At 33.5% G+C, this 25,331-nt stretch overlaps 1 protein-coding gene across 2 annotated transcripts in view; it reads right to left on the reverse strand.

The window, feature by feature from the left end:
• Positions 1 to 671: 671 nt before the first annotated feature.
• Positions 672 to 25,331, reverse strand: part of LOC149808432 (PI-stichotoxin-She2a-like) — a 59,637-nt gene continuing 34,977 nt past the window's right edge. The window contains exons 1-3 of one of the 2 annotated variants that reach the window (XM_089977122.1): positions 11,587 to 11,744; positions 8,676 to 8,813; positions 672 to 892 (exon numbers count right to left, since the gene is read on the reverse strand). In XM_089977122.1, the coding sequence (XP_089833248.1) occupies positions 729 to 892; positions 8,676 to 8,802 (291 nt within the window). In that variant the 5' untranslated portion in view covers positions 8,803 to 8,813; positions 11,587 to 11,744 and the 3' untranslated portion in view covers positions 672 to 728. Of the gene's footprint in view, positions 893 to 8,675; positions 8,814 to 11,586; positions 11,745 to 25,331 lie in introns of those variants that run through there. The other variant, XM_089977131.1, reaches the window with a different exon arrangement.

The raw sequence follows: 25,331 nt of genomic DNA on the forward strand, positions 1-25,331 counted from the left end.
CCACCGCACCACCCACCACCCCCGAAAATAGTTCTTGGGTCGCCTGTTTTGTCCCAAATCACAATATTCGATACATATCTACATGCAGTACATTTCGTCACCATGATGATGACGTAATTGGGGCAAATGGTTTGATTTTGGGGTTAGATAATTGGAACTAGAGTAGAATTTCCCATCGGAGAAATTTTACTCATAGGTGGAAGATAATCCAAGAGGGACATTTCATCCTAAGAAAACAGACTAAAAAGTTTGTTTTTTTTCACCTCAGGAAAAATGTCTCCAAAAGAATATCCGTGAAAAAAATTATATTTAAAGTACAATTTTTCAGCGGAACGTGTGGAATTGATTTGGAGGGAGGGGGAGAACTACGTTGCCAACCTGCAACAATCAGTTATATGGAAGCAAACCATATTGGGTCTGCACTGAGCGAATGGATTTTGGTCATCAGTCGGCGTTGTGATAAGTTGATTGCTTAAAACACTGTGTATTTTCGCAGTAAAATATTGCCTTTCTTATTGTTCATTTCACACATTTTCTTTTTCCACCGGTAAAAGCATTAATAACCACTTCACTCAGAAAACTATTTTACCTACGGTCATAGCAACAGTATCCACTTCACTCCGAAACTCATTTACCTCGTCTAAAAGAAAATATTTACAAGGACAATCAAGTCACAACTAGTACCTTCGTTTATTCCATTTTTCAAATTAAGGAATATTACATTCTACTCAAGATGCACAGGCAGCATAGCAGCTGGCTTCTGTTTCAAAGTTATTTGGGTTTCCAAAGCAACCTCCATAGATGAATTCTGTGCAGGCCAATGTCTTGATGTCAAAGAAGTATCGTGGATTATATCCCCTGCACGGGCCGGGGTCACTTGGCAAGTGGCAGACTGTAAAGACAAAAAATAATGTTTACAATGATGCCAGGGAAATTGATATGGTCAGACACATTTGTGATATCTATATTAACAGCATGAAAACATAACATTCTCTACATATGAGGACATGGTTGATTTTTTTTTTAGGACGGGTTTGTGTGGTTGTGGTTCTTTTCTTTTTAGATTGGGTTGATTACACGTTGATTACATCACGACTATAGCTATGTAGTGAAAGGGAAACTCTAAATACATCAAAAGTTTCTTTCTTTCTTTTTCTTCAAAGTAACAAGAGCTTCTTCTCTTTAGTCCAGAATATCATGGTTCTATTCCAATACAGATTCCATTGTTTTGCTTTGTTTTTATTTCCCATTTTCTGTCAATTTTTGGGGTTTTCTTTGTTTTGTTTTGTTGTATTTTTGTATGATAACCCACGCAGATAGTTAAAATTTCTGCCACTAAAACCTAATTCTGTATGTAAATGTATTTTTATGTCTTCAAGATTCCAACATTCATCAATTAGAAGCAAGGTATGGATTTATTTCCATATTTACTGTCAATTGCATCTGTACAATGAATTTATTTCCATATCTACTGTCAATTGAATTTGTACAATGGATTTATTTCCATATCTATCATCAGTTGCATTTGTACAATATATTTTTTTTCTTCTAATGGAATCTGTTGGTATCTGTCCTGCTTTGCAAAGTTGTCGCAGTCCATTTCTTAAAGGACAAAAATAAAAAATAAAAAACTTAAAATTCCTATATTTGAAGCTGTTCATTTCAACTTGTACTTTTCCTTAAAGTTTCTCTAAAATCTATATCTCATAGTTTTTAATCTGCTAGAGAAATTTTATTTCTATTTCTATGTTGTCATTTATAGTTCTGTGGATAATGTTTTCTTTTTAATTTATAAAATCTCTGTGTAACCGTTGTACTCGTTGATGATCAAAATAAGTTCCACATCATTGTTTTCATTGTCACTGATGGCTTTGCGTATCATGCCATCGAGAGTGCACAACTTGGTGATAGCAAATGTTGCTATCTCATCATGTTTAAATATTTGTTGTAAATTAATTTTCTTTGTAGCTTTTGTAGCAATACCTACCAGTAATTTATCAACACCAAAAAAGCAAGAGGAACCACTATGACGGAGACTATTCCTGAAGAAACCCGTTGCAGTTTCAGAAACACATATACAAACTGATACTGTTTTCCATACATGCATCATCCAGTTCAGAACGTTGGGTCGTATACTGTATTCATTTCTAACAACTCCATTGTGTTACATCTACTTGATCAAATGCGTTTTAATTTGGTTAATTGCTGCAGTATAAACAAAAGTTCATCATTGTGGGCATTGCAAGATACAATGGTGGAGCACTTAATGGTTTTTTTTGTGCTTATGCATATATGACTTTATTAATGTTGTGCTTTATTTGACCGTCCATATTGTAAGTTGCATAATTGCATTTTCAATTCTTTTCTTTGGTTTTCTTTATAAACGGGAAATGTAGTCTTTTGCACAATTATTACTCATTATGTCTTTGCAAAGACTACGCTATTTAAGAATAATTGTCAGGTGAAAGACCATTTGCCCTCAGGTGACCAGTTTTGAAGTGAAACAGCTTCTTCAACATCCGTTATTGGTGCTTTTCTTCAATGTCGGTGCTCAAGACAAAATTGTTGAAATATTAAAAATATGTTTAAAAGCATTTTGTTTGCTACATTGGCAAACAGAGCTGAAACATATTTTCATGTTGTAGTTGTGATTCGATGATTATTCATGTTGAGTTTCAACACATTTTACAAGTAGATGTTGATGATGATGAAAAAAGAACTTTACTGTTAAAGTGAATTAGCAAGACCTACACAAGACATACACCACCTCCTATCAAATAACATATTGAGCTGCTTAGGGCTCTTTCATTTCTTTCAGTTCGTGATCTTGCACATTTTGTAATTTTGCTTCAGGTTGTCTTTTTTCTTTTTAAATTTCTGTACACATACCAAGTTGAAGTCCACGTTCAGCACACTGTGGATCAATTGACTCTTGTTTTTGGAGTCAGTTGAACCTAGCCATTAAAGTAGTTAAACCAAACCATGTTTTGTGTTATTTATTAAAACATAACACTTGTGAAGTTACGTTTCCAATGGTTTTTCAACTGTTTATTAAAAGTCCATGTATTTGTATCTAAATTTAAAATATTAAATAAATCTGACTTCACTGCATTAAAATATTTAGTTGGAACATGAGTTAAAAAAATCACTTTGTAGTGAACTTTTTTTTTATAAGCAATCTCTGAAATTAAATAGATGCAATTCCCACGGTATGAAACGCAAAATGGACAGCTGAGTTTTACAAATGTGGCAGTTATTTCAAATCTTGGCTTACTGTGTACTGCAGGGAAAAGAATAAAAACGGAATTGAGGAGAGCACTGTAAAATGTACGACCACAAGCAATGTGAAATTGAAGATAGAAAACACTGTAGCAAAACTATTAGGCACATATACCATAATAACGAAACTTTCAGATTAATTAAAAATACAAGAATTAGATGTTTACAAGGACTAAAACAAGACTTAAAATAATCTACAAATGATACCTGAGCCATATATTGACTTCTACCAAAGGTAGTTAAATCTAACGAAACACATGGATTCAAATGATCAAGGTTGAGACGTATATTATGGCAGACCATGCTCATCGTTTGATGTATCTGATATAGTCAACAAAAAGGTGTTTGCACAGGACGTATACTAAATACACGATAGTAAGTAACAACAGGTCTTAATGGCAAAATACCATCAAGAAATTAGAATAAAGTAAGATAAAATTATAATAATTCACACTGGCCAACTTGAAGATTCCGAACAGTTTTTTCAATCTTCTTGACATGTGACTACTGCATGGCATGTGGCTGTTGTGCCGTGACAACTATTGTATCAGTTATGGTTAACAGCACAAATGACGAACACCAAAATAAACCAGCAAAAGTTTAAATTTAATTTTAGTAATTAAAAAGTCTTTTCTGTTAAAAAAAACCGTTTGAAACTGGTGTGTTTTAAAATTACTATGCAAGGATTCAGTGCAGATAGAGGAAATCGTAGCTTAAATGAGAAAACTGGTAAAATACCTACTTTAACTTGATATCCAATCGGTTTTATACATAGATCTACTACTTAGAAGCGACATATTCCGAACAGCATCTTTCATTTATCTAAATGTTGAACTTTTAATTTGATTGGTGTCTCTAAAGGTTTACAGAGCATAGCCTCGGATGGGTATCTGTCAGATCTTCATTGTGTCAGAGATCTCGATTTTAATCAGATGGCTTTGATATCGTGTATCATTTGTCAGTTCATTCTGTATAAGATATCGATTCAAAGAAATTAGTTAACTATTGATGACACACCATAAATTGTGACATCTGACAAGGTTTTAAAATCTTAACAGCGTTTCCAAAGATTTCACGAGTCTTCATGATTTATTTCTCGTCCGTTTCCCCCAACACTTTTTGTTCAAACTTAATTTTTATTGGTTATCTCCTGATAATTTGCAAGAACTATGTTTAAATCCTGTATATATTCTTCAATTTGCAAGAACTATGTTTAATTCCTGTGTATAATCTTCCAATTGCAAGATATATAACCTAAAGACACACTATAACCCAGTGTTGTTTAATAGATAACCACTACAGGTCCTCGAAGAACAAAAGATTATTTTAATTGGCACAAAAGAACCATCTGAGCAGCAAAGAAGCTTTACTGCAGCAAGCAACAACATAATATAATCTCCATATGAGGACAGAAAATCAAGAAATCAGTGCAAATCTGTAGAAGCTATCGATTTTGATAATTTGATCAATACAATTTGATGTTGAAATATATGAAAAATGTTTGAGATTTAATAAAGGACATCCGGCAAATAAATGGATTCAAACAAAAAGACTGCTTTGCAGCTAAAGTTGGCATAATGAAGGCATGCAGGCACAAGAAGATAGACCTCTAACAGTTTTAAAAAAAACACAGCTAAGTTGTAGAAAATTGTGAAAATAAAAGCTTAATTCAAATGTTAAGGGAAAAATCCCATTGGTACAAGGCTGAAACAATTGTTTACAGTAATGAGATTAACAGTAGCTTCTATGGCTACATCAATGGCAGTGACTATATCATCAACCGCTACTCTATAGCAAATAAGACTTGAACGAAATATGCTTTTCCTAGGACTGCTCCGTTTTAAACTACTTTTCTCTAACTATTCCACCTATTATACATTGCTATGTAACGTCGAAAGTAACCTTAATGTTTTCACGTGTGTCGTAAATTTGTTGTCCCAAAATAAATATCTCCTTGAATTTTTTAGTGTCTTTATTCTATCGAAACAGAACTTGTGATAGGTGTTTAGTTTGGTACCTAAAAACCTATAATGCAGACCTTATACACTGAGTGAATTCTAGCTATCGTCTCATCTATTAATCCGTTACCATCTGGCCAAAAAGTACGTCAAGCAAGTTTGTTCGTCCTTGTCTGCCGTATAATTCATTTTATCAGTTAACAATGTTCTCCTGCATTCAACAGTACCTGCTCAATTGGTGTAATGTGTTTCGTAGTTCCCCAAAACATTGTCGTATGCTCTTTTTGTCCATTATCTAGGGAGTGTTTGGAATGGTGTTTGTTAACACTAAAATTTAAGAAATATATTTCCTTTGTAAATAGAGTGAATATAAGTGTTTTTCCACATTCATGTGAAATTCCCTGTTTTTTTTTCTTTTCTCTATCTAATCGTTCTTCTTTCTTCCATGATGATAGCAGTTTAATTTCCTTTCATTTTACACAATATTTTCATTTCTGGTATATGAATTTAGTTTTTCCATTTCTTTGATCAGGTTCTGTATATTGCATTTGTAATGTACTACAAGTACTGATTTATACTTTGTATCTATTAATTCTGCACGATTGCTGCACAATTTATTTCACTATTTGAATTTCAGTTAATACTGGATGGTAAATGAAAGTTATATGATAATTGAAACTTAATGATCGATATATCTAAATACTGTGAAAAGTGTACTAGATTTTACTTCGTAGTGTAAATCTTCACGATGCATCACACCCTGTCAATTTTACATGCACACTTTCCTATCACTCCTTTCCTCTTCAATACATTTTCAACTTTGTATATGTCATTTTGTTTATCATATATGGACAAAACCTGCTCGTAAAACACGCCCTTTTATTCTCACCATTCAAGACTCCACAACCACCTAAATTTACCTGCATGATGTAAGTATTTATTCTAAAATGTTACAAATGCATCCCTTTTTAAACGTTGTCTTTTTTATATCGGAATACTGACTGTTTTGCCATTACAATTTAGGTGTTCTGCATTTAACAGTTGTCAAGTAACAGACTACAGTAGATTGATTTGTTTTCTTCCTTGATTACTTCAGCTAGAAGTATGTCTATTGATTTATTATGAGTATTATTATATCCCTCTTTGGCAAAGCGTCTAACTAATTCCTGGTTTTATTTCGCTTAAAATATTTCCACACTCTAGTCTTCAGTGTTCTGTTAAACCTTTCCAATGCAAATAATTTATTCTCTGAATAGGTTGAAAAGTACTCTATGTTTTAATTTTCCAATGAATCCTTAATTTCATTGTTGCGAGCACCATTCTCTCGTCAAACTGTATAATTTAGGCTTTCCCAGAAGACATCATATAAGTCATGTTATTGCTCTCTCAGCCAAAGGGTTTTTCTAGAAAGTAATACTGTGAAAATTTGTTTGTATTCATCGTTTTATTTTTCAAATGACAACATGTCAAAAGTGCCTGGCTGACACTGGTTAGTACGTGCCTAACAAAGACCCTACATAGAGAACTATTTTTATTAATTGCTTGTGTAATGTGTATGGAATGTGCAATTTGAGCTAATTTGATTTGCGTTTTTTTCCTCCGTTTAATTTCTTCTCACAACTGATATTTCCTTCAATAAGAAATTAGACTGTGATGATCGAAATAAAGATGTCTAAACTATTTGCTGGCACTCATTTAAAATGGCATAAAAACTCCCGGAGAACGCAGCACTTATGAAAAAATGTATTTTATGTTATGATCAAAGCACCAGGACATATCTACTCCATATGAGCTTTTGTTTTCATCCATGTGCAGCATTTCTCGATCCATTAAAATGTGGTTCTATATCCATGTTTTATTTTCCCATGGCTATTGATGAATCTACAATATCTGCTTCATGAACGTAGTCGCCATTTTAAATCCAAATTTGGTCTTCATAATTCTGTCTCTACTTGTAGATTGTCCTGTTAAAGATTTTACTGTTTTTAAAGTTGTAAATTTAGCGTTATACATATATGTATACTTATTAACATTATTTGCCCTAAGCTGTTTTCATCATTTAATTTCAAAGCTGTTAATGTTAGCTGCCATTATTAATTGCAATCTGTAATTCTACGTCTTTTCCGAAAAATTGCGCGATATTTCGTTAATGTTTTAAATCATTAACTTACCACATTTATTTTCTTTTATGTCATTTTGGATCTTTTATCTCTTCCAATGTTGTAAACAAATGCACTTTATCTCTTCAAAGAGAGATTGTTATTATTACGCCACATACATTCCTACCTTTAATCTGTGCATTTTATCAGCATGTGCATTATTTATGATATGTAAACATTTTCAAATTACTTTGCACTAGTTACAATAGAGCTAGCGATATCGTAGATATATGAGAGGGATTAGTTTATGATGTTCTGAATTGCAGTGTTTTTTTTTTTTAATTAACGAAAAGTAAGTCGGTGCACATCTACACCCATTCTCTGTCTGATTATTGACATTTTTATATGTTGTTCATACACTGGAAAATTGCACTTCCTACCGCAATTCAGCTTTCAAATTGTCAGCCGCTCAGAGACTATCTGATAGCGATTTAGCCAAAAATCAACTGGAGCTAAATCAGGGTTGTATGGAGGACGTGCCAACGTTTGTAGGCTGTGCTACTTCATGTTGTCTGTCAACATGTTGTGACTGAAGACATGGATAAGTGTGGTACCCGTGCCAGGACAGGTGGTTCAGTGGTTCAGTAGTCCTCAACAACCTTAGGCAACCCATTTGTTATGTAAATTTAAGCTAATCGTTTGTCTGTTAGTGTTAAATGTTTTTATTTCATTTTATGTTATTGTAATGTAGCATTGTTTGCTGGACTTGAATTCAAGTGATTTGTTTCGCTGGAAATACAAAAGTGCTGTGACAAAATTCTTGGATAAACACATTGATTGGAATTTATACTGAATTCAAAAAGGCAATAATATTTCTGTGATTCAACAAGAGACTGTTGACACAGCAGCACTTCGCAGGCCATAACATACACGTCATAGCCTTCAATTTTGGATCTCTTCGGGACTTGAATTGAGTTTTCTTCAGGACTTTTTATTACTAGGACTTGTGTCTTTAATTCTTGGATTTAATTCGTAATACCGTCAGTTCTTTTTTCTCGTTTTCCACTTTGTATTCTTGGGAAATACATTATTTGCTTAATTTTACAAAGCTTGTTGTCTTCACCCTTTTTTGTTACTTATTTTAAGAGCATAGACCCGTAACACATTATAGCTAAATAAAATGTCCAGTGACACTAGTAGATTCGGGCATATATACCTGGTGGGCTTAATTTGCATTGATCCAAACACTAGTTCATACCCAGTAGATTTATTAATTGTGCATGAAAAAAATATTTTATTGCTTTGCTTTCTTTCCAAGAAAATAAGTTTGCTTTCCTACCTCTGGGGTCAAAGGGCGTGGTGTTGGGGTGGTCAGTGGGTTCTGGTGACTGGGTGATGGCTCCGTCAGTTACAATCAGACCCATAGTTAGTGTCAGAGCCATGAGGCAGGTGGTCCTCGTCAGCATGGTGATTATATCTGTCAATATAGCAACATTATTTTCATTCCGCCGCTGCAACAACAGAACGTAAGATAGTTTTTTGTTGTTGTTGATGTCCGTCCATTTCTATTTCCCGAGTCAGTTAAACAAGATTAGAACAAGAACAAGATATTTCGCATAAACAATCGTTCAAAAACGCATAGGGATAATGGTGTGTAAATGAGATAGTGAGATTTTAGTAATTATATTGCCAATTGTTACGTCCATGTGACATTTATTTTCTTCTTCTGGAAACAAGTTGGTCCGAATCCATTGAATCATGATACAAAAAAAGATTTATTATGTCTAGTAGAAATAATACTTTTTGTACATATGGTGATAATATTTAGAGAACCAGATGTCTAGAAGAAATACTAATTTTGTACATATTTTGGTGATGATATTTAGAAGACCTGATTAAATTTCCATATCTATAATACTCATTGTGACACAGTTCATGGTTTTTCTTGACTTAGAATTTTGCAAATCTGTTCTGAAATTGTTTAGCACAATCATATGAAATCACGTTGATGGACACGTTGATCAGAGAAATGAAAACACGTATTCTGCGGAGTTTGTTATTTTAAATAAGTTCTTCCCCATGGGAGAATATATATATATATATATATATATATATATATATATATATATATATATATATATATATATATATATATATATCGTAAGTTAATCATTTCTGTAGTTATGTACTTTGTAAGGAATGACAATTATAAAATTATAAACTTATGCTCAGGTGTTGAAGAACCAGTAAAACCCCTACTAACCTTCGCTTCGAGTCTGTCAGTATGTTAGAATTACTGTATCTTGAAGGTCAATATGATAGATTTACTGGTTCATGGAGGTCAAAATGATGGAATTACTGGATCATGGAGGTCAAAATGATGGAATTACTGGATCATGGAGGTCAAAATGATGGAATTACTGGATCATGGAGGTCAATATGTTAGATTTCTGGTTCATAAAAGTTCATATTTATTTAACCAAAGATCCAGAATTATTTAATTAAATTAGTTTGTTTTCTTTAGAAAAAAAGGTTGCAATTTAATTTGCTTTCGAATTGCAAAATTATTATTTTAGATTCATAATAGTACAAACACTTGACGTAAAAAATATCACATACTTGTGATGATATTGAACAGTGCAATGAAAAATCACCTCTCATGTAATTAATTGCCTTGCTGTCGAGAAAGGGAGACTTCGAATATGCACTAAATGGCAGGAACTACTCTTCACCAAAATGTTGGGAAGTTTATATATATATATATATATATATATATATATATATATATATATATATATATATATATATATATACCCAACCAGAAGAGGGCCAGTCCGGGAGGAGATCCAGGGTATCGTGAAATACTCTTCCCTTCTAAATAAATTCCTATAGACACTGAAACGTACACTCACTTTTCACTTGAATCATTTTAATCTTGCGTACGGTTGTTGGCTGTTTTGCACACTCTGAGTAAATAGACACAGTGACTTTTGCTTTGGTGCCTATTCGAGGGAAGTCCGGGCCCTTTTGTCATTTTGGGGTGACAAAACACTTGACTTTACCCGGCCCTGCAGAAATACTTTTATATGACTTAATCTCTCATGAGATAAATTGAAAGACTAATGGAAATAACAAGTCAGATTTCGTCCCTGTATGAACCCCATAGTTTCCTTAATATTTGTATGTTCATAATGGTATAATGTGTTTTCCTTGATAATAATTTCACATTTGGAAAATAAACATTGATGTGATAGCCATTACCAGCATCGTTATTGATAACAGGAGTATATCTTTTACAATCTCATCTCTCGTGTTTCATCCGCCTTTCACACTGGAAAGATGATCCATAGTCGTTTTTCATCAGACGACAGTTTTATTCCTTGTTTATAGCTATTTGATGCAATACGCAATATGGCCACATGAATTGTCAAAATTTGTATTATTCCCTTTTACGGTAGAATACTACAGACATGGTGTTCAACAGGATGGTATATTGTCATCTTTTTTATTATCTTTTATGGTAGAATAATATAGAAGAAGTGTTCAACAGGATGATATATGCTTAATTTTATCTAAATTAAATAAATATATAAATTCTCTAACGAAAGCAAACGTTCTCGAATTTGATAACAGGATAAGAACTATATGAAACTTTTGCGCTTTATGAGTTATTTGGATTTGTATCGTAGTTATTTGGATTTACATCGTAGTTATTTGGATTTATATCGTGGCTATTTGGATTTATATCGTAGTTATTTGAATTTATATCGTAGTTATTTGTTTATATCATAGTTATTTGGATTTATATCGTAGTTACTTGGATTTATATTGTACTACTCTCTCCCATTTATCATTTATTTTGCCACACATCAAGTTAGCGCTGTGACTTCATAAGTGTTAAAAAAAAAAAAAACACCAGCTAGTCATCTTAATTTTAAACTTTTATTAAGTAGTTTTTCTGCCTGTTTGTATATTATGCAAATCGTGCATGAGACTTGGTAAATATCTCATACGCAGAATCGTACAACATTAACGTACATAATACTCATTCATGTTCGATCAACGCCTTCTGCGTTTACCTGTACGCCATCTTTACATAACACGTCTTTTTTTTTTTGGTCAGCCAAACAAACATGCTTTGTCTATATAGTTAAATATCATGTAATTGTGTTTATCCTTTTGATTATTTCCATCTGAAACAATATTCTTATTATAATTAAATCGAAAACAAATTAAAAGTGTAACTGTACCTGTTTCCGATCTATCCTGAGCCTTTAAACTGTCAGTGTTTCCCGTGAGAAATGGTCATCTGTCTTATCGAGGTACTAGTAAATTCATCCAGTGTCAACTTATCCAGGTTAAGAGTTCAATCCCCTTGACTAAGCTGTGTTGGTCACATTTAATCGATAACTTTTAAGATTCCTTCAACACTCACATATGTACACACTGTATTTATCGAAGATTTTACTCAAAATAATTTTCTTAAAGTGTCAATATAATATACAAGTTTCTCGATGATTGATACGTGTTGGACCTAATACAGTAAACTAACTGGCATACTCAGACAAGATTACATTGAGAAAATGGTCACTATGACCTAAATGAAGTTTCCTAATTTGTTTGGAGTTTCATTTGGTCTGCTTTCAAAATCACAACGGTGGAATTAAATGGTTATTACATGACGATGGAACTAGGAACATGCTTCGAAAGGTGTGGAAACATAGTCATACGAATGAAGGAGTGCGATCTAATTCAAATCTAATCAGTCAAATTTTATGTATTCCTAGATACAGTTTATTAAATCGCAAATTTTATTCAATTTTATTCTCTATTTAGTGGTGAAACTCATCAGAACATTTTGCACAACTTTGCTCAGTAATGTCCAGCTTTTGTTAGCCATTTTTTTCTTTGTCAAGCGATACCTTGAAATGTCACAGCATGGGAACATGGCAATATACAAAACGATGCGGAAGTTATTACATCGGTTAAATTTCTGTCCCATACACTGGAGAGAGACAAATATAAGCATATGGTACAAGCGAGGTCGGTTGCATTTTCTTCTGTGTCATTTTGAAGACACAGCAACAAAAGATCCTAATTAACGGGTTCTTCGTGCCTACGTGACATATCCAACCATTAACAGATATAAAATGAGTGCCTAAATAACTGTTTAGGAGAGGGTGAGGTGTTTAGCTGCGAAATCTAACCTTCAGTTAATGCAGTCCAAAGAAAAGAAAACAGTTTGTCTGATTTTAAATCTTTTGCGCTCTAAATTCTACACCGATATTCTTAAAAGAAAAAACAGGTTATACCGTAAGGCTCGACAAAGATGCGGCTGAAGTATGATATGCATATTTAAATAGGACATTAGAGCTGAAGTGTTTAGTTTGTCTAGAAAACAAAACTGTACCCGGCAGCGACATTTTTCCAAATAAGGCTTGTTATATCATATTTGGACATTCTACGATACGTTAATCAATGCAGTTCCCTTTTATGGCACATGAAAATGAAAGTAGTTATTATATAAACTAAAATGACGGACGATCCAAAAGGATGAAGAAGATAAACTCTTGTACACATATTTCTACAATGAAATTCAGTAATTCTGGTATTAAATAAGGGGTCTAATTAATATATATATATATATATATATATATATGTTCAGGTGTTGAAGAACTAGTAAAACTCCTACTAACCTTCGCTTCGAGTCTGTCAGTATGTTAGAATTACTGTATCTTGAAGGTCAATATGATAGATATACTGGTTCATGGAGGTCAAAATGATGGAATTACTGGATCATGGAGGTCAAAATGATGGAATTACTGGATCATGGAGGTCAAAATGATAGATTTCTGGTTCATAAAAGTTCATATTTATTTAACCAAAGATCCAAAATTATTTAATTAAATTAGTTTGGTTTGTTTTCGTTAGAAAAAAAGGTTGCAATTTAATTTGCTTTCGAATTGCAAAATTATTATTTTAGATTCATGATAGTACAAACACTTAACGTAAAAAGTATCACATACTTGTGATGATATTGAACAGTGTAATGAAAAATCACCTCTCACGTACTTAATTGCTTTGCTGTCGAGAAAAGGAGACTTCAAATGTGCGCTTAATGGCAAGAACCACTCTTTTTACTTAAATAAATTAATTAGACCCCTTATGTAATACCAGAATTGCTGAAATTCATTGTAGAACTATGTGTACAAGAGTTTATCTTCTTCATCCATATATACAAGAGTTTATCTTCTTCATCCATATATATATATATATATATATATATATATATATATATATATATATATATATATATATATATATATAATAATAATAATAATAATAATAATAATATTAATGAGGACTTTGTATAGCGCCTAATCTTTAGAAGCTCTAAGTGCTTTACAACATTAGACAACACATATAAGATAAAAAACATATAATCATATGATTACAAAAACAAACACCATGAAATTAGAAAACATTAAAAAACATGCTGAGAATATTTAAGGTAGGAAACATTATTAGGTCTTTAAGTTTGTTCTTGCAGTCGAAATAAGTGAGTTTTGAGAGCACCCTTGAATGTGATCACTGTGTCTTTGTGTCTAAGTTCAGTGGGCAATTCATTCCACGTTGCTGGGCCCTGATATACAAAAGAATGGGATATATTCAGTCTTTTTGACAATCTGCTGAAAGAGTGCGGGGAGCGAATCACTCCTGGTTGCTCCATTGATACAAATATACTTGTCTAGTACCTAGTCCATGAAGTACGTGTGCTAATACTGGTACTACTATAGTCTGACTCTACATCCCCGTTTGTTTGTACCCCCCTAAATGATTTCAAAAACGAGAACTTTTAATGTGATAAAAAGTGTTCAGAACTAAGTCAATTGAATCATTGATTTATAATTTAGAACCTGACTGTGAGCAGAATGGCACTAATGCTGGCATCCCCTGCACCACTTCATGCTTAACGGACTTTCCATACTAACACGGCGCCATATTGCGTACACTATAGGCTAGTTTATTCCATCAGACAACATAATGACGTAGTACATCCTGTTCGTCAACTGCCGGATAATTCCGTGAATTACATAACGTTGAGAGTTTGGAATTATATCCCTTTGCATATATGAACATAGAAATTAAACCGCTTGTTAAATCCACATGAAAAGCAAATTTGTAGTTGCCATCATTTTCCTTTGCTGGATTCGACATTGTAAACATCGGAAAGCAGACGACTTATGAATGTACATCTGTAGTCACAATACACCCCTTTGCTGAAAATGGACTTGTCCAGAAACTGGAAATGGATCCGTGCATGTCCGTCTATTACAGTGATAACTTCTGTTAAGCATGAAACGCGCAAAAGATGACAGTGTTAGGGCCATTCTACTCACAGTCAGGTTAGAAACCATAAATCAATGAATGAATTGACTAAGTTCCTTGCACATTTTATCACATTAAAGATTTCCAACCATTTAAATCGGTACGAGGGTACAAACAAACGGGTTTGTATTGTCAGACGATAGGTCATGTGCACCTGTTTCCCAGCATTCCGTGTTTCTGTTTTTCATTCTAATATTGCATCACCTGTCAATATACATATCGAAAATAATTTTTGACTGCTCACGTGATTTTTTTTGAATCTCCAACATTCGTCAGTTGTTTATTAGCTGTGATTTTGAGTATGGCCGTTAATTCATTTGAGATAAGGGACCCCCGGTCATAATCAGGTTTGAAATTATAATAAAATGAATGAACTGACTAAGTTCTGTGCATCTTTTATATCATTTTTGCTTTTCGTTTTTTAAATCAATAAGGTGGTACAAATATATGAGGAGGAATAAGTAGACTATAGATGGGCGCACAGCTTAACAGTGATTGGCAAACTTGCAAAGAATATTTGGCTTGGAACTATGCTTGGCTCGTCACATACTTATCTTGAGATACGTGTCTTTGAAACAAGAAAAAATACTTTTACATCATTTGTCCTGACTGCCCATATGTTTTCATGTTATTTGATTTTATTTTGCAAATAGCAGAATGGTGAATTAGTCAGGTACGATGTAAAAAGAATGTGTGCTCGACAACATTGGACTTGTAGTCTGATATTGATGCAAAACAAAGTTATGATATAATAACATAATTGTGTACCTGTCTTGAACGAAGTATAAAAAGTGTATACGACAAAATTATTATGATATCACGGCACCTTTCCACTTTCTGTGCATGCGTATAGTGGGTTAGGCAGGGGTTATCGGTGGAAACGTGGGAAAGCAGACGTTTTAAAGCAAATGCGTGATCTAAAACGGAACTAACAATAAAAATGTGCTTAAATAGATAATCTTATTTGCACCAAGGACACCCTTCTTTCGTCTGACAGATTGTATGGTGTCTCCACACATGAATGGGGCACTTTATAGGATCTGCTCGATATGGATAATATATGTAACTAAAATTAGTCGAGACACTTAATGGGGTGCTGTTTTAAGATTTTTTGTTTATGTCAATTCAAAATGAAAAATCGTAAAATCAATATTGTGTTTAATAAAAAAAAAGAAATTCCTGTCGAAAGAATTTTAATTTTAGACGTGCGATTGGTCTTCTGTTTTTTAAATAGAGCATAACCGCAAGTAATATGGTAACACGATGCCTAAATGTGTAGTCCGAGTAAAATGTAACTCGATGCCTCAATGTGTAGTCCGATTACAATGGCAACACGATGCCTAAATGTGACTTACCATTCAAAAAACATCCTGGGACGATACACGGCAAATGGGAATTTAACATGGGTGGGACTACATACGGACAAGGGAAATTTAGCATAGGGAATGTATAGCAACAATGTATTGGGTCTGTATAGGGATAAAGGGAATTGGAGAGGGGTGACGTCACGGTACTGGACAGTGAGGAAATCAGTTGTAACAATGTTGCAAGTGGTTGAACTCAATCGGGCGGAGCAGTGAAGAACAGTGTTTGAAGGGGCTGACCTGAAAACGCGCTACCCTAGGTAGAGTGAAATACAATAAAAACATAAACATAGCGACGGTTAGAGACATGTATAGAGACATAGATCTATCACACAAACTTAGATTTATCTACATAAATCTATCACACAAGCAACTATACAATCGTAAAATAACAATTGAGGCAAGAGAGAATAGACATCGTTTCGAGACATATGAGTTGCCATGAACAAGGCCTTTAGTGTTTTTGTTAACACCATTGAGTTAACAAAGAGTGCATCGCATTGTCCTTCTTCTCTTCTTCAAACTTCGTCTGACATCTGGACCGTAGATTAAGACTCGCTTCAGACAGCCTTGCCTCTCCACATAGATCCTTGGTTTCCAAAGGGTCGTATAGGCCTTGGTGATAACCCATGATTATCTGAAATACATTGGATAGTTCTGGTTGAACAGCATCAACGATAGGAGGGTAGACGATTCTACGCTAGTACACGTCTTGTGACGAGAACAGGTGAATGGAATGAGGTGCATTACGGTTGTTTGTAGTGGAAGATCAGATCGAAACGGATTGAGTTCTTTCACCAATCCTAACTCGCGTTACAAAGTTCAGTCACAGTGCGGAATCTGTCTTCCAATTCGAAGAGAGCTACCTGTGACGTCACATTCCCTACATAGGTGCGCTAGCGTCTGTGCACAGTGAAGCAATGCGCCAGAGTTAGAACATGACGGACCATACGTGGACGATTTTAGACAGAGGCAGAAAGACGAATTGGAGAAATGTTTGCAAAGGTAGAAGCAGAACAAGCCTTTCTCATTCAACAGCAACATCGAGAAGAAGAGGCAGTAGAAAACGACAGGAAGAATAAGGAGCAGAGAAGAAACAAGGTAAATGAGAGAAGGAGGACAGTGAAAGTCAAACGGTCACGGTACTCTTAGACATTTTAGCAGAGTTAAGGAGTCTGAACCAAAGTATGAGACGTCTTTAAAACAACCCAAGTGAAAAAGACCTTCCCGGGCCAAACAGTTCAACCCCGTCAACACTCCTACTACGTCTGAGATACCAACACTAGTAATTTTTACCAAATCATCGACAGTAGCAGGTCAAGAAGTAAGCCTTGGTGGTGGCAAATGGATAAGGCAGCTAAAACGCATTTTTTTTAAAAAACAAAACAAAACAAAACAAACAAACAAAAACACCCAACGATCCTTTTCAGGACTACCCACCTCTCTCGAAAAGAGACAACTCAAAGTTTGCCAAAAATCAAAATGAAATTCAAATCCCTTTTTTCCCACGATGTACGTGTGCGAATGCGTGAGTGTAGATCCTTTTAATTATAACCAAATCAAAACCAAACACATACTTTTTCTTTCTGGTCTATTCTCAAGAAAGTGGCAGCAGAGAGGGTGAACAGACCTTTTGCTCTAAACGTCATTTATGAAAACTGAAACCTCATACGAAAAAAATTAAAAATATAAGGTCACTAACGCTAAACCAAAGCCTTTAACTTTACCGAGAGTTTCTCTAATTGGGTTATTTTTATTTTGTTACTTTATTTTTGTCATTAGTGTCTTTCTAAATTTGTATGTATTTTCGTTTACCCACCGGACGTTTCATTGAAGTCGCACCCTCTCTGCTGCTATAAATATATGAGTAATTAGATCATTATTACATCAATAATGGAATCATACACTAGTAGACTAGCTAGAGAAAGATTAGAAGCAATTAGAAGATATTTTCCTGTTCGTGATGCTCTCAAACAAAAACTACAGGAACGACAAGAAGCACAAGTTGAATATGCAGAAGGTCCAGAACAATTATTTAAGCCTGTTACAAAGGTAACTGAAAGAGTTGCAGTAGCTACTGAAAGTCTTCTTCCAACGTTAAAACAAACTGCTGGAAAAGCTTAAAATATAGCAAGAAGAACTAAACAAGCAAAAAAGATTTTAAGAGATCTTCTAACTGAAATAGCTGTTGCTCAACCTTCACTTGCTTCTCAACTTTAAGAAGAACTTGAAGGTGAAGAAGAACTTAAAGGTGCTGTTGTAAAAGAACCAGAAGCAAAACAAGCAGGAATCAGAACTAAATGATACATTTTCCGAGATGAACATTTCCTACATAAAAAATATTGACGAGGCAAGATAACTTGCACTTGCCGTGCACAGTTGTGATAATATTAAAGTATTTCTGAAACCTGGGTACGCTAATAAACATGTAAGTGGTGAAACCTGGTACAAGTGGATTTATAAAGTATACCATAAAACTGATTATGTCAAAAATGATGATCAAAAATATATTGAATTTATTCATGGGATAAATAAATATCTGGAAAGCCTACAACGATTACAAAAACAACACCAACAACAACAACAAAAACAAAAACAACAATCAAAGCAATAAGTACAAATAACAAGTGAGGAGGAAAGAGAAAATACAACAGAAGAAGTAAATGATGAATCTTTTATGATAAATATTTTGGTTCGAAAACAGGAAGCGGCCTTATTACTTGTCCTGACAGTGTTATCGCCGATGTTGATCGATTAGAAGTTTTGATCGGAGGAAAACGCGCAGGAAATAATTCTGCAGGAATTATTAATGAAATAACTGATATTTGTCGAAGATTATTTACAGGCGGTGTTTTGGATCATAATGTTTATCATTCTCTCATTAATGAAATTGTCGATGATTATTACAGCGACTGAAAACAATTAATTAATCAACATGTAATTTAAAAATGATTTTATACATAATGCTCAATGTGGACCTATATTAGTTAGGGTAGTAAACTCACAATTGCCAACTTACAAAGCGATTTACGGAGATGGACTTGATGATGTTGTTCAGGGTTTATTTGACAGAATGGCTCCAAAGCAATACCGATTGCAAAACAATTAGGGATGAAAGCTATTGAAACTATTGGTGCTGTTGGCAATGTTGCTGGTAAAGCATTTTCAGCAATCAAAGAAAGATGAGCTCAATTAGTATGAAGAAAACAACAGCCAGTAAAATTACCCAGTACTAAAATTATGCCTGTAAATATCAGTAAAATAATAAATCAAGCTGCAAATTAAAAAAAAGAGCTGGCTAATATACCCCAGTCAGAAAAAGACAAAAATATAACTGATAGTCTGATAGTAGGAAGTGGTCTTCGTGTTAGACGATAACAATTATAATAAAATGTTCAAGCGTATATCCGATCCAGCATTCGATATGGACGCACCAGTTCTCAAAGATGACTCGATACGTGATTATCAATTTTATTATTATGACGCACATGTACCAAATTGGCGTGATTGAATCGAATTACAGGTTCAAGATACAAGTATATATTGTTTACCTGCTGAAGCGTTTATAGAAGTAGAAGGTAGTCCTTTGAAAGCAGATGATATAGCGTACGGACGTTTAGATCGACCTGCTTTTGTTAATAATGTTGTCATGGCATTATTTAACAGTGCTATATACATGATTGAGGAATAAAAAGATTGAATCGTGTCTCGAAAATATTGATATTGCTACGACTATATTGGGTTTGGCAAGATACAGCGATGATTACTTGAGGTCAGCTGGTCCGTCACTGATGTTTGCGATGGATACAACTGATCACCCCGAGAGTAGCAACGTGAGACTAAATGCAGCTGGGGACGCAGTTGCATCGATGAACGAAAATTTCAACTTAGGATTTTCCGCACGTAGATCAATTTTAAATGAAGAACAAAATTTTTCATGTGAGATTCCACTATCACATATCATTGGATTTTGTTGAAATGTTAGAAAAGTTATATTTGGAGCTAAACACACTGTGGTACTTGTAAGAAACGCCACTGGCAATGATGCAATCTGGCGACCCAACGCAGTTGATGCTGGTAAAGTAATATTAACAAAACTGTCATTGTGGATGCCAGTAATGACTCCATCGCTTTCAGAAGAAGAAAAACTAGTTGCTTTTATGAATTCAGGTGGCAAAGCATTGTTATCATGCTTGACAATGATTACAGATAGCGTTCAAAGTAATGCGGCTGGGTTATCACATGGCAAATATTATCGCAGCAAGGAGTTTCTGCACCATGACATATATTCATCGCATTTCAAGAAAATGCTTGAATAGATTCACAGGAACGAAATCCAATGGTATTTGACACACTTGGAATTTCTAAAGTTGCTTTGAGGAGAAACGGACATCAAGAACCTTCTGAAGAAGTTTTGTTAAATTTTTAACAAAATCATGTTGCACGTGCTTATTATCGCTTGATGACATTTATGGGGCGTGATCAAAATGTTGACACTGGTTTGTAGATATCTCATTGGGATTTCACAACATTATATCCAATCTATTACTTTTCGTTGGAACATTTAGATTTATTCAGGCAATCTGTCGTTGATATACATTTTCGAACCCGCGTAGCTCGACTGCCTGCTAGTGGTTACATAGCAGTCGCTGTTATACTCTCAGACAAAGCAATGCTACTTGAAAGTGCTGGTGGACGAATGAGAATTATTGACGCTCCAGTAGCAAACATGTGATTAAATCGCTCATGATATTTATAATGTCATATAATCACTTTAATGTCACTCTGACTTCCAGCCCTTTGAAACAATTACAATCAAACTTGCAAGTAAATGCGGAACAAAATAACGTTAAAAAGATCAAATTTCTACTGGTGGTCAAAACAAATTATCATTAAACAAGACTCAACTCAAACATTTTAATAAGGCTTTAGAATCAAAAACCGGAGTTCGACTTCATCTTTCTCCGAGTTCCATTAAAGATTCAGTTAAAATAGGTGGTATATTTCCACTTTTTGCAGCTTTACCAGCGTTAATAGCCACTGCAGTTCCAGCTATTACAAAAACACTGCACTTGGTGTTTCATGCGGTGCTGCCTGAGGTAATGGCTGCTCATAAAATAACAGGAAAAGGATTTAAAAAAGGGTGAAAGGTATAAGATTACCAGGAACCACTTATCGGTACGGAAAAGGTCCGAGACTTCCAGTAACACTTCGTTAATTCTGCCAATGTCAAATTTTGATTTAATTGATGCTGCTAAAAGTAAATATACTATTCTTAGAGGTGTTTTTCTTGAAGTAATTAATGTACTCAACGCTATATCAAAATCAACATTAACACCTCATAAAGCAGTGCGTGATTATGCAAGTAGCCGTTAATCGTTTTAAACATAACGTATAATGGTAGATATTTACGGAAGATCTTCTTCTATCAAAGACTAAAAAAAAGGTGATATTGAGTTGCCAATTTACGCGACTAAAGATGAACTCGCCGATATTATGAACCTCTCTGGAGTTGACCGAAATGAAGTTGTTGTTTTTCAGGATAAATACGGTGTTTTAAAGACGAGTAATATTAAATGGAATGAATAGTTCGTAGAGTTCTCGGCGTTACCACGGATAATATTCCAGTAATTACTAACGGCGGAAGAATCAGAGACTCAAATATAACAATTGCAACTATTAGAAATGAAATTGAAAGAAGTGTTGCTAATCGTGTAAGATCAACCGGTGATACAATGACAGGTGAACTCAGCATGAATGGAAATAAAATAGTTGTTCTAAGAGATCCAACATCTGATGAAGATGCCACAACAAAAAATATGTAGACACTAATTATAATACAGTAGATACTAAATTAACGACGCTACGAACAGTTCACGTAAATATGGTTACAAATCTTCGTAGAAATGTTAGAAACATTAATGCAATCTCAGATGAGGTAAGTGAAATATTCTCTTAAACTACGTATGTTAATTAGTAGGCACATAGTTAAATTATCGCACATTTGTATAATTAGTTTACGATAACACAAAAAATAAATAAATCGTGAGATTATGCAGTAACAAGCGAAAAGACTACTGAATTACTCTGCCGGAGAGAGCTTAGCTTGACAGAGGTATCTCCCTTCAACAATACTGAAAGGTTGTAGTGATATACTTGGCATGCCAACGATATACGTCCCAGATTGATAAATTGACTGCTGTATTATGACATTTTATGCACACAAAAAATATCTTACACACTTCACCACTGGTGAAACTTCCTTAATGATATAATTATATATGAAAATGGAAGTTTCCCCGCCGACGATATAAGCTTCAGATTAATCAAACAATGTTATATCAATAATTATTCTAACAATGAGTATAATGACACAAAAAATTAAATACTTAGTAATATAATCGAGACAGCTAATTAATTACTCTACCGGAGATAACTTAGCTTGACAGTTATCTCTCTTAACAATAATGGAAAATTATTTTTCGTTTATATTTTTGGTTATATTATTTGCGACAGATTGTACTGAAGGTATACCGGTATCAAAATATTTACCAGCTGCATACATGATGGAAATATTATTTCCTCCCCAGTCTCTGTATTTACAGACTTAATATCCCTTTTTGCAAAAAGAATTTGTGAGACATCCCATCATCAAGAATTATGAAGCATCTCGTGATGGTATCACTATGCACTGTCAATTGAAAACACCAGTTGGTGCTGTCATTAATACTGGTTATCTCAGATTTGATGCTTTAAAGAAATATTATTACTGTCACCGATTTATATTCGAATGTTATTAGGGAGTAATCGAAGACGGCCTTGTGATCGATCATATTGTTTCAAATCCAAAACATAATTCCTTGGATAATTTACGAGTTATCACGCAGAGTCAGAATTCTGTATGTAGTGGTACCGATAATTATTAAAAAAATTGCATTACAGCACCGACTGTTTTTGTTAAATAGACAGTGCTTCATGATACCATCACAAGACGCTTCATAATTCTTGATGATGGGGTGTCTCACAAATTCTTTCTGCTACATTTATATATAATATCATTTGTTTAAATAGTAATGTCTAAATTATCATTTTTAAAATCTAGCTAGATAATCTTTCACATATCCTATAACGTTATCATTATAGTCGTTGTTATTTTTTATCATAATAACTTTTGAGCTCTCTGTATTTTTTATCACCACATTGCACACATAACTGCGTGTTTCCTTTAACTCCAACACCACACTTCAGACACGGTTTAGGTCCTAAACTCCGTCTCCGTACACTTTGTAAATGATATATGTAGAATTCTTTTACGCAAGCTTTGTCACAAGATGTTGTAAAGAATATCATGACCCACATGCATTTGTTCTTTGTTGGAATAATTGTATATATGTAATATCAATTAAAAAATATATTTGTCTTAATTGTAATATGAACGAATTGAAGGAGATTAAAATCAAGCCTTCTAAAAATAAATTTAATCTTGACAGAATATCCCCCCAGTTACCGATGCGAGCTCTGGTTGATTCGACGAATAAAAGTTTGATTAATACTATTCTCATGACGCCAAGAAAGATTTTAGCAAGGATGATGCATCTCATGTGTGGTCCACGTAACACCGATGGTGTCGACAAAGTCGTCGATGATACAATAAACGACAAGGATTATAAATTATCTCGACGATCAAAGATATTTTTTTCAGAGCAAAGTTTATTGTATTAGCAGAAACAAATAATACTTGGATTATCAGTGGCAAACGTGACTCTGTCCTTCATAATCAAGAAATTGCCGTATTAAGTAAAAAGTCCAAACCAGGATTGTTGACTGATATTGACAAAGCGTATATGTATATATCTATATGTATATATGTATATATATGTATATATGTATATATATATATATGTATATATATGTATATATGTATATATATATATGTATATGTATATATATGTATATATGTATATATATATATATATATATATATATATATATATATATATATATATATATATATATATATATATATATATATATATATATATATATATATATATATATATATACGCTTTGTCAATATCAGTCAACAATCCTGGTTTGGACTTTTTACTTAATACGGCAATTTCTTGATTATGAAGGACAAAGTCACGTTTGCCACTGATAATCCAAGTATTATTTGTTTCTGCTAATACAATAAACTTTGCTCTGAAAAAAATATCTTTGATCGTCGAGATAATTTATAATCCTTGTCGTTTATTGTATCATCGACGACTTTGTCGACACCATCGGTGTTACGTGGACCACACATGAGATGCATCATCCTCTTAATTATCCATTAATATCTCTTTTGTGATCGAGTATATATATATATATATATATATATATATATATATATATATATATATATATATATATATATATATATATATATATATATACTCGATCACAAAAGAGATATTAACTAAATTAAAGCAATATCAATGTAATACTTATAAGGACGAAATTAAGTCTGGATATAATCTAATGAATGACGACAGTATAGTAATTAAAATGGATGATAAGTCAAACACTATTATTATTGTGAATCAAGATGATTATGCTAAAGAAGTTGAACGTTAATTAGAAAGTAAATAAAATATTTCAACATGCATTAATGAGATCGCTAAAAATAATAATAACCGTATGTGAGGAATTTGACACTTTCCCTCTTAACATACGTATATCTCAAAAATAATAGTTTCGTATATGAGGAATTTGACACTTTCCCTCTTAACATACGTACACCTCAATTCTATATATTACCCAATTTATTTACCTTTACATTTTTCAGGACGACCCATTATATCGGGTTGGAATTCATATACTGAAAACCTATCTAAATTTATTGATAGAGTTTTACAACCTTTAATGAAATCACTTCCTTCATACATTAAAGATACAACTACTTTCATTAAAAGTCGAAGTCTATTCCACATCTATCTGATAATTTCAATACTGGTATTATTAGATGTAACATCACTATATACCAAAATTCCGCGTGCAAATGGTATTGAAGCGTGTAAATATTTTCTTGATTACAATCCTAATAATAGCACACTATCTAGCGAAGATATTTGTAAAATAGTAAAAATCTTATCTTGGAAAATAATTATTTTCAATTTAATAATACGAATTACATACAGATAATGGGTATTAATATGGCTCCTATATACTCTTCCCTTTCATGGGTGAATTAGAACATGATT

The sequence above is a fragment of the Sinohyriopsis cumingii genome, chromosome 1 (genome assembly GCF_028554795.1).
Source record: "Sinohyriopsis cumingii isolate HCF-2022 chromosome 1, ASM2855479v2, whole genome shotgun sequence".
NCBI lineage: Eukaryota > Metazoa > Mollusca > Bivalvia > Unionida > Unionidae > Sinohyriopsis > Sinohyriopsis cumingii.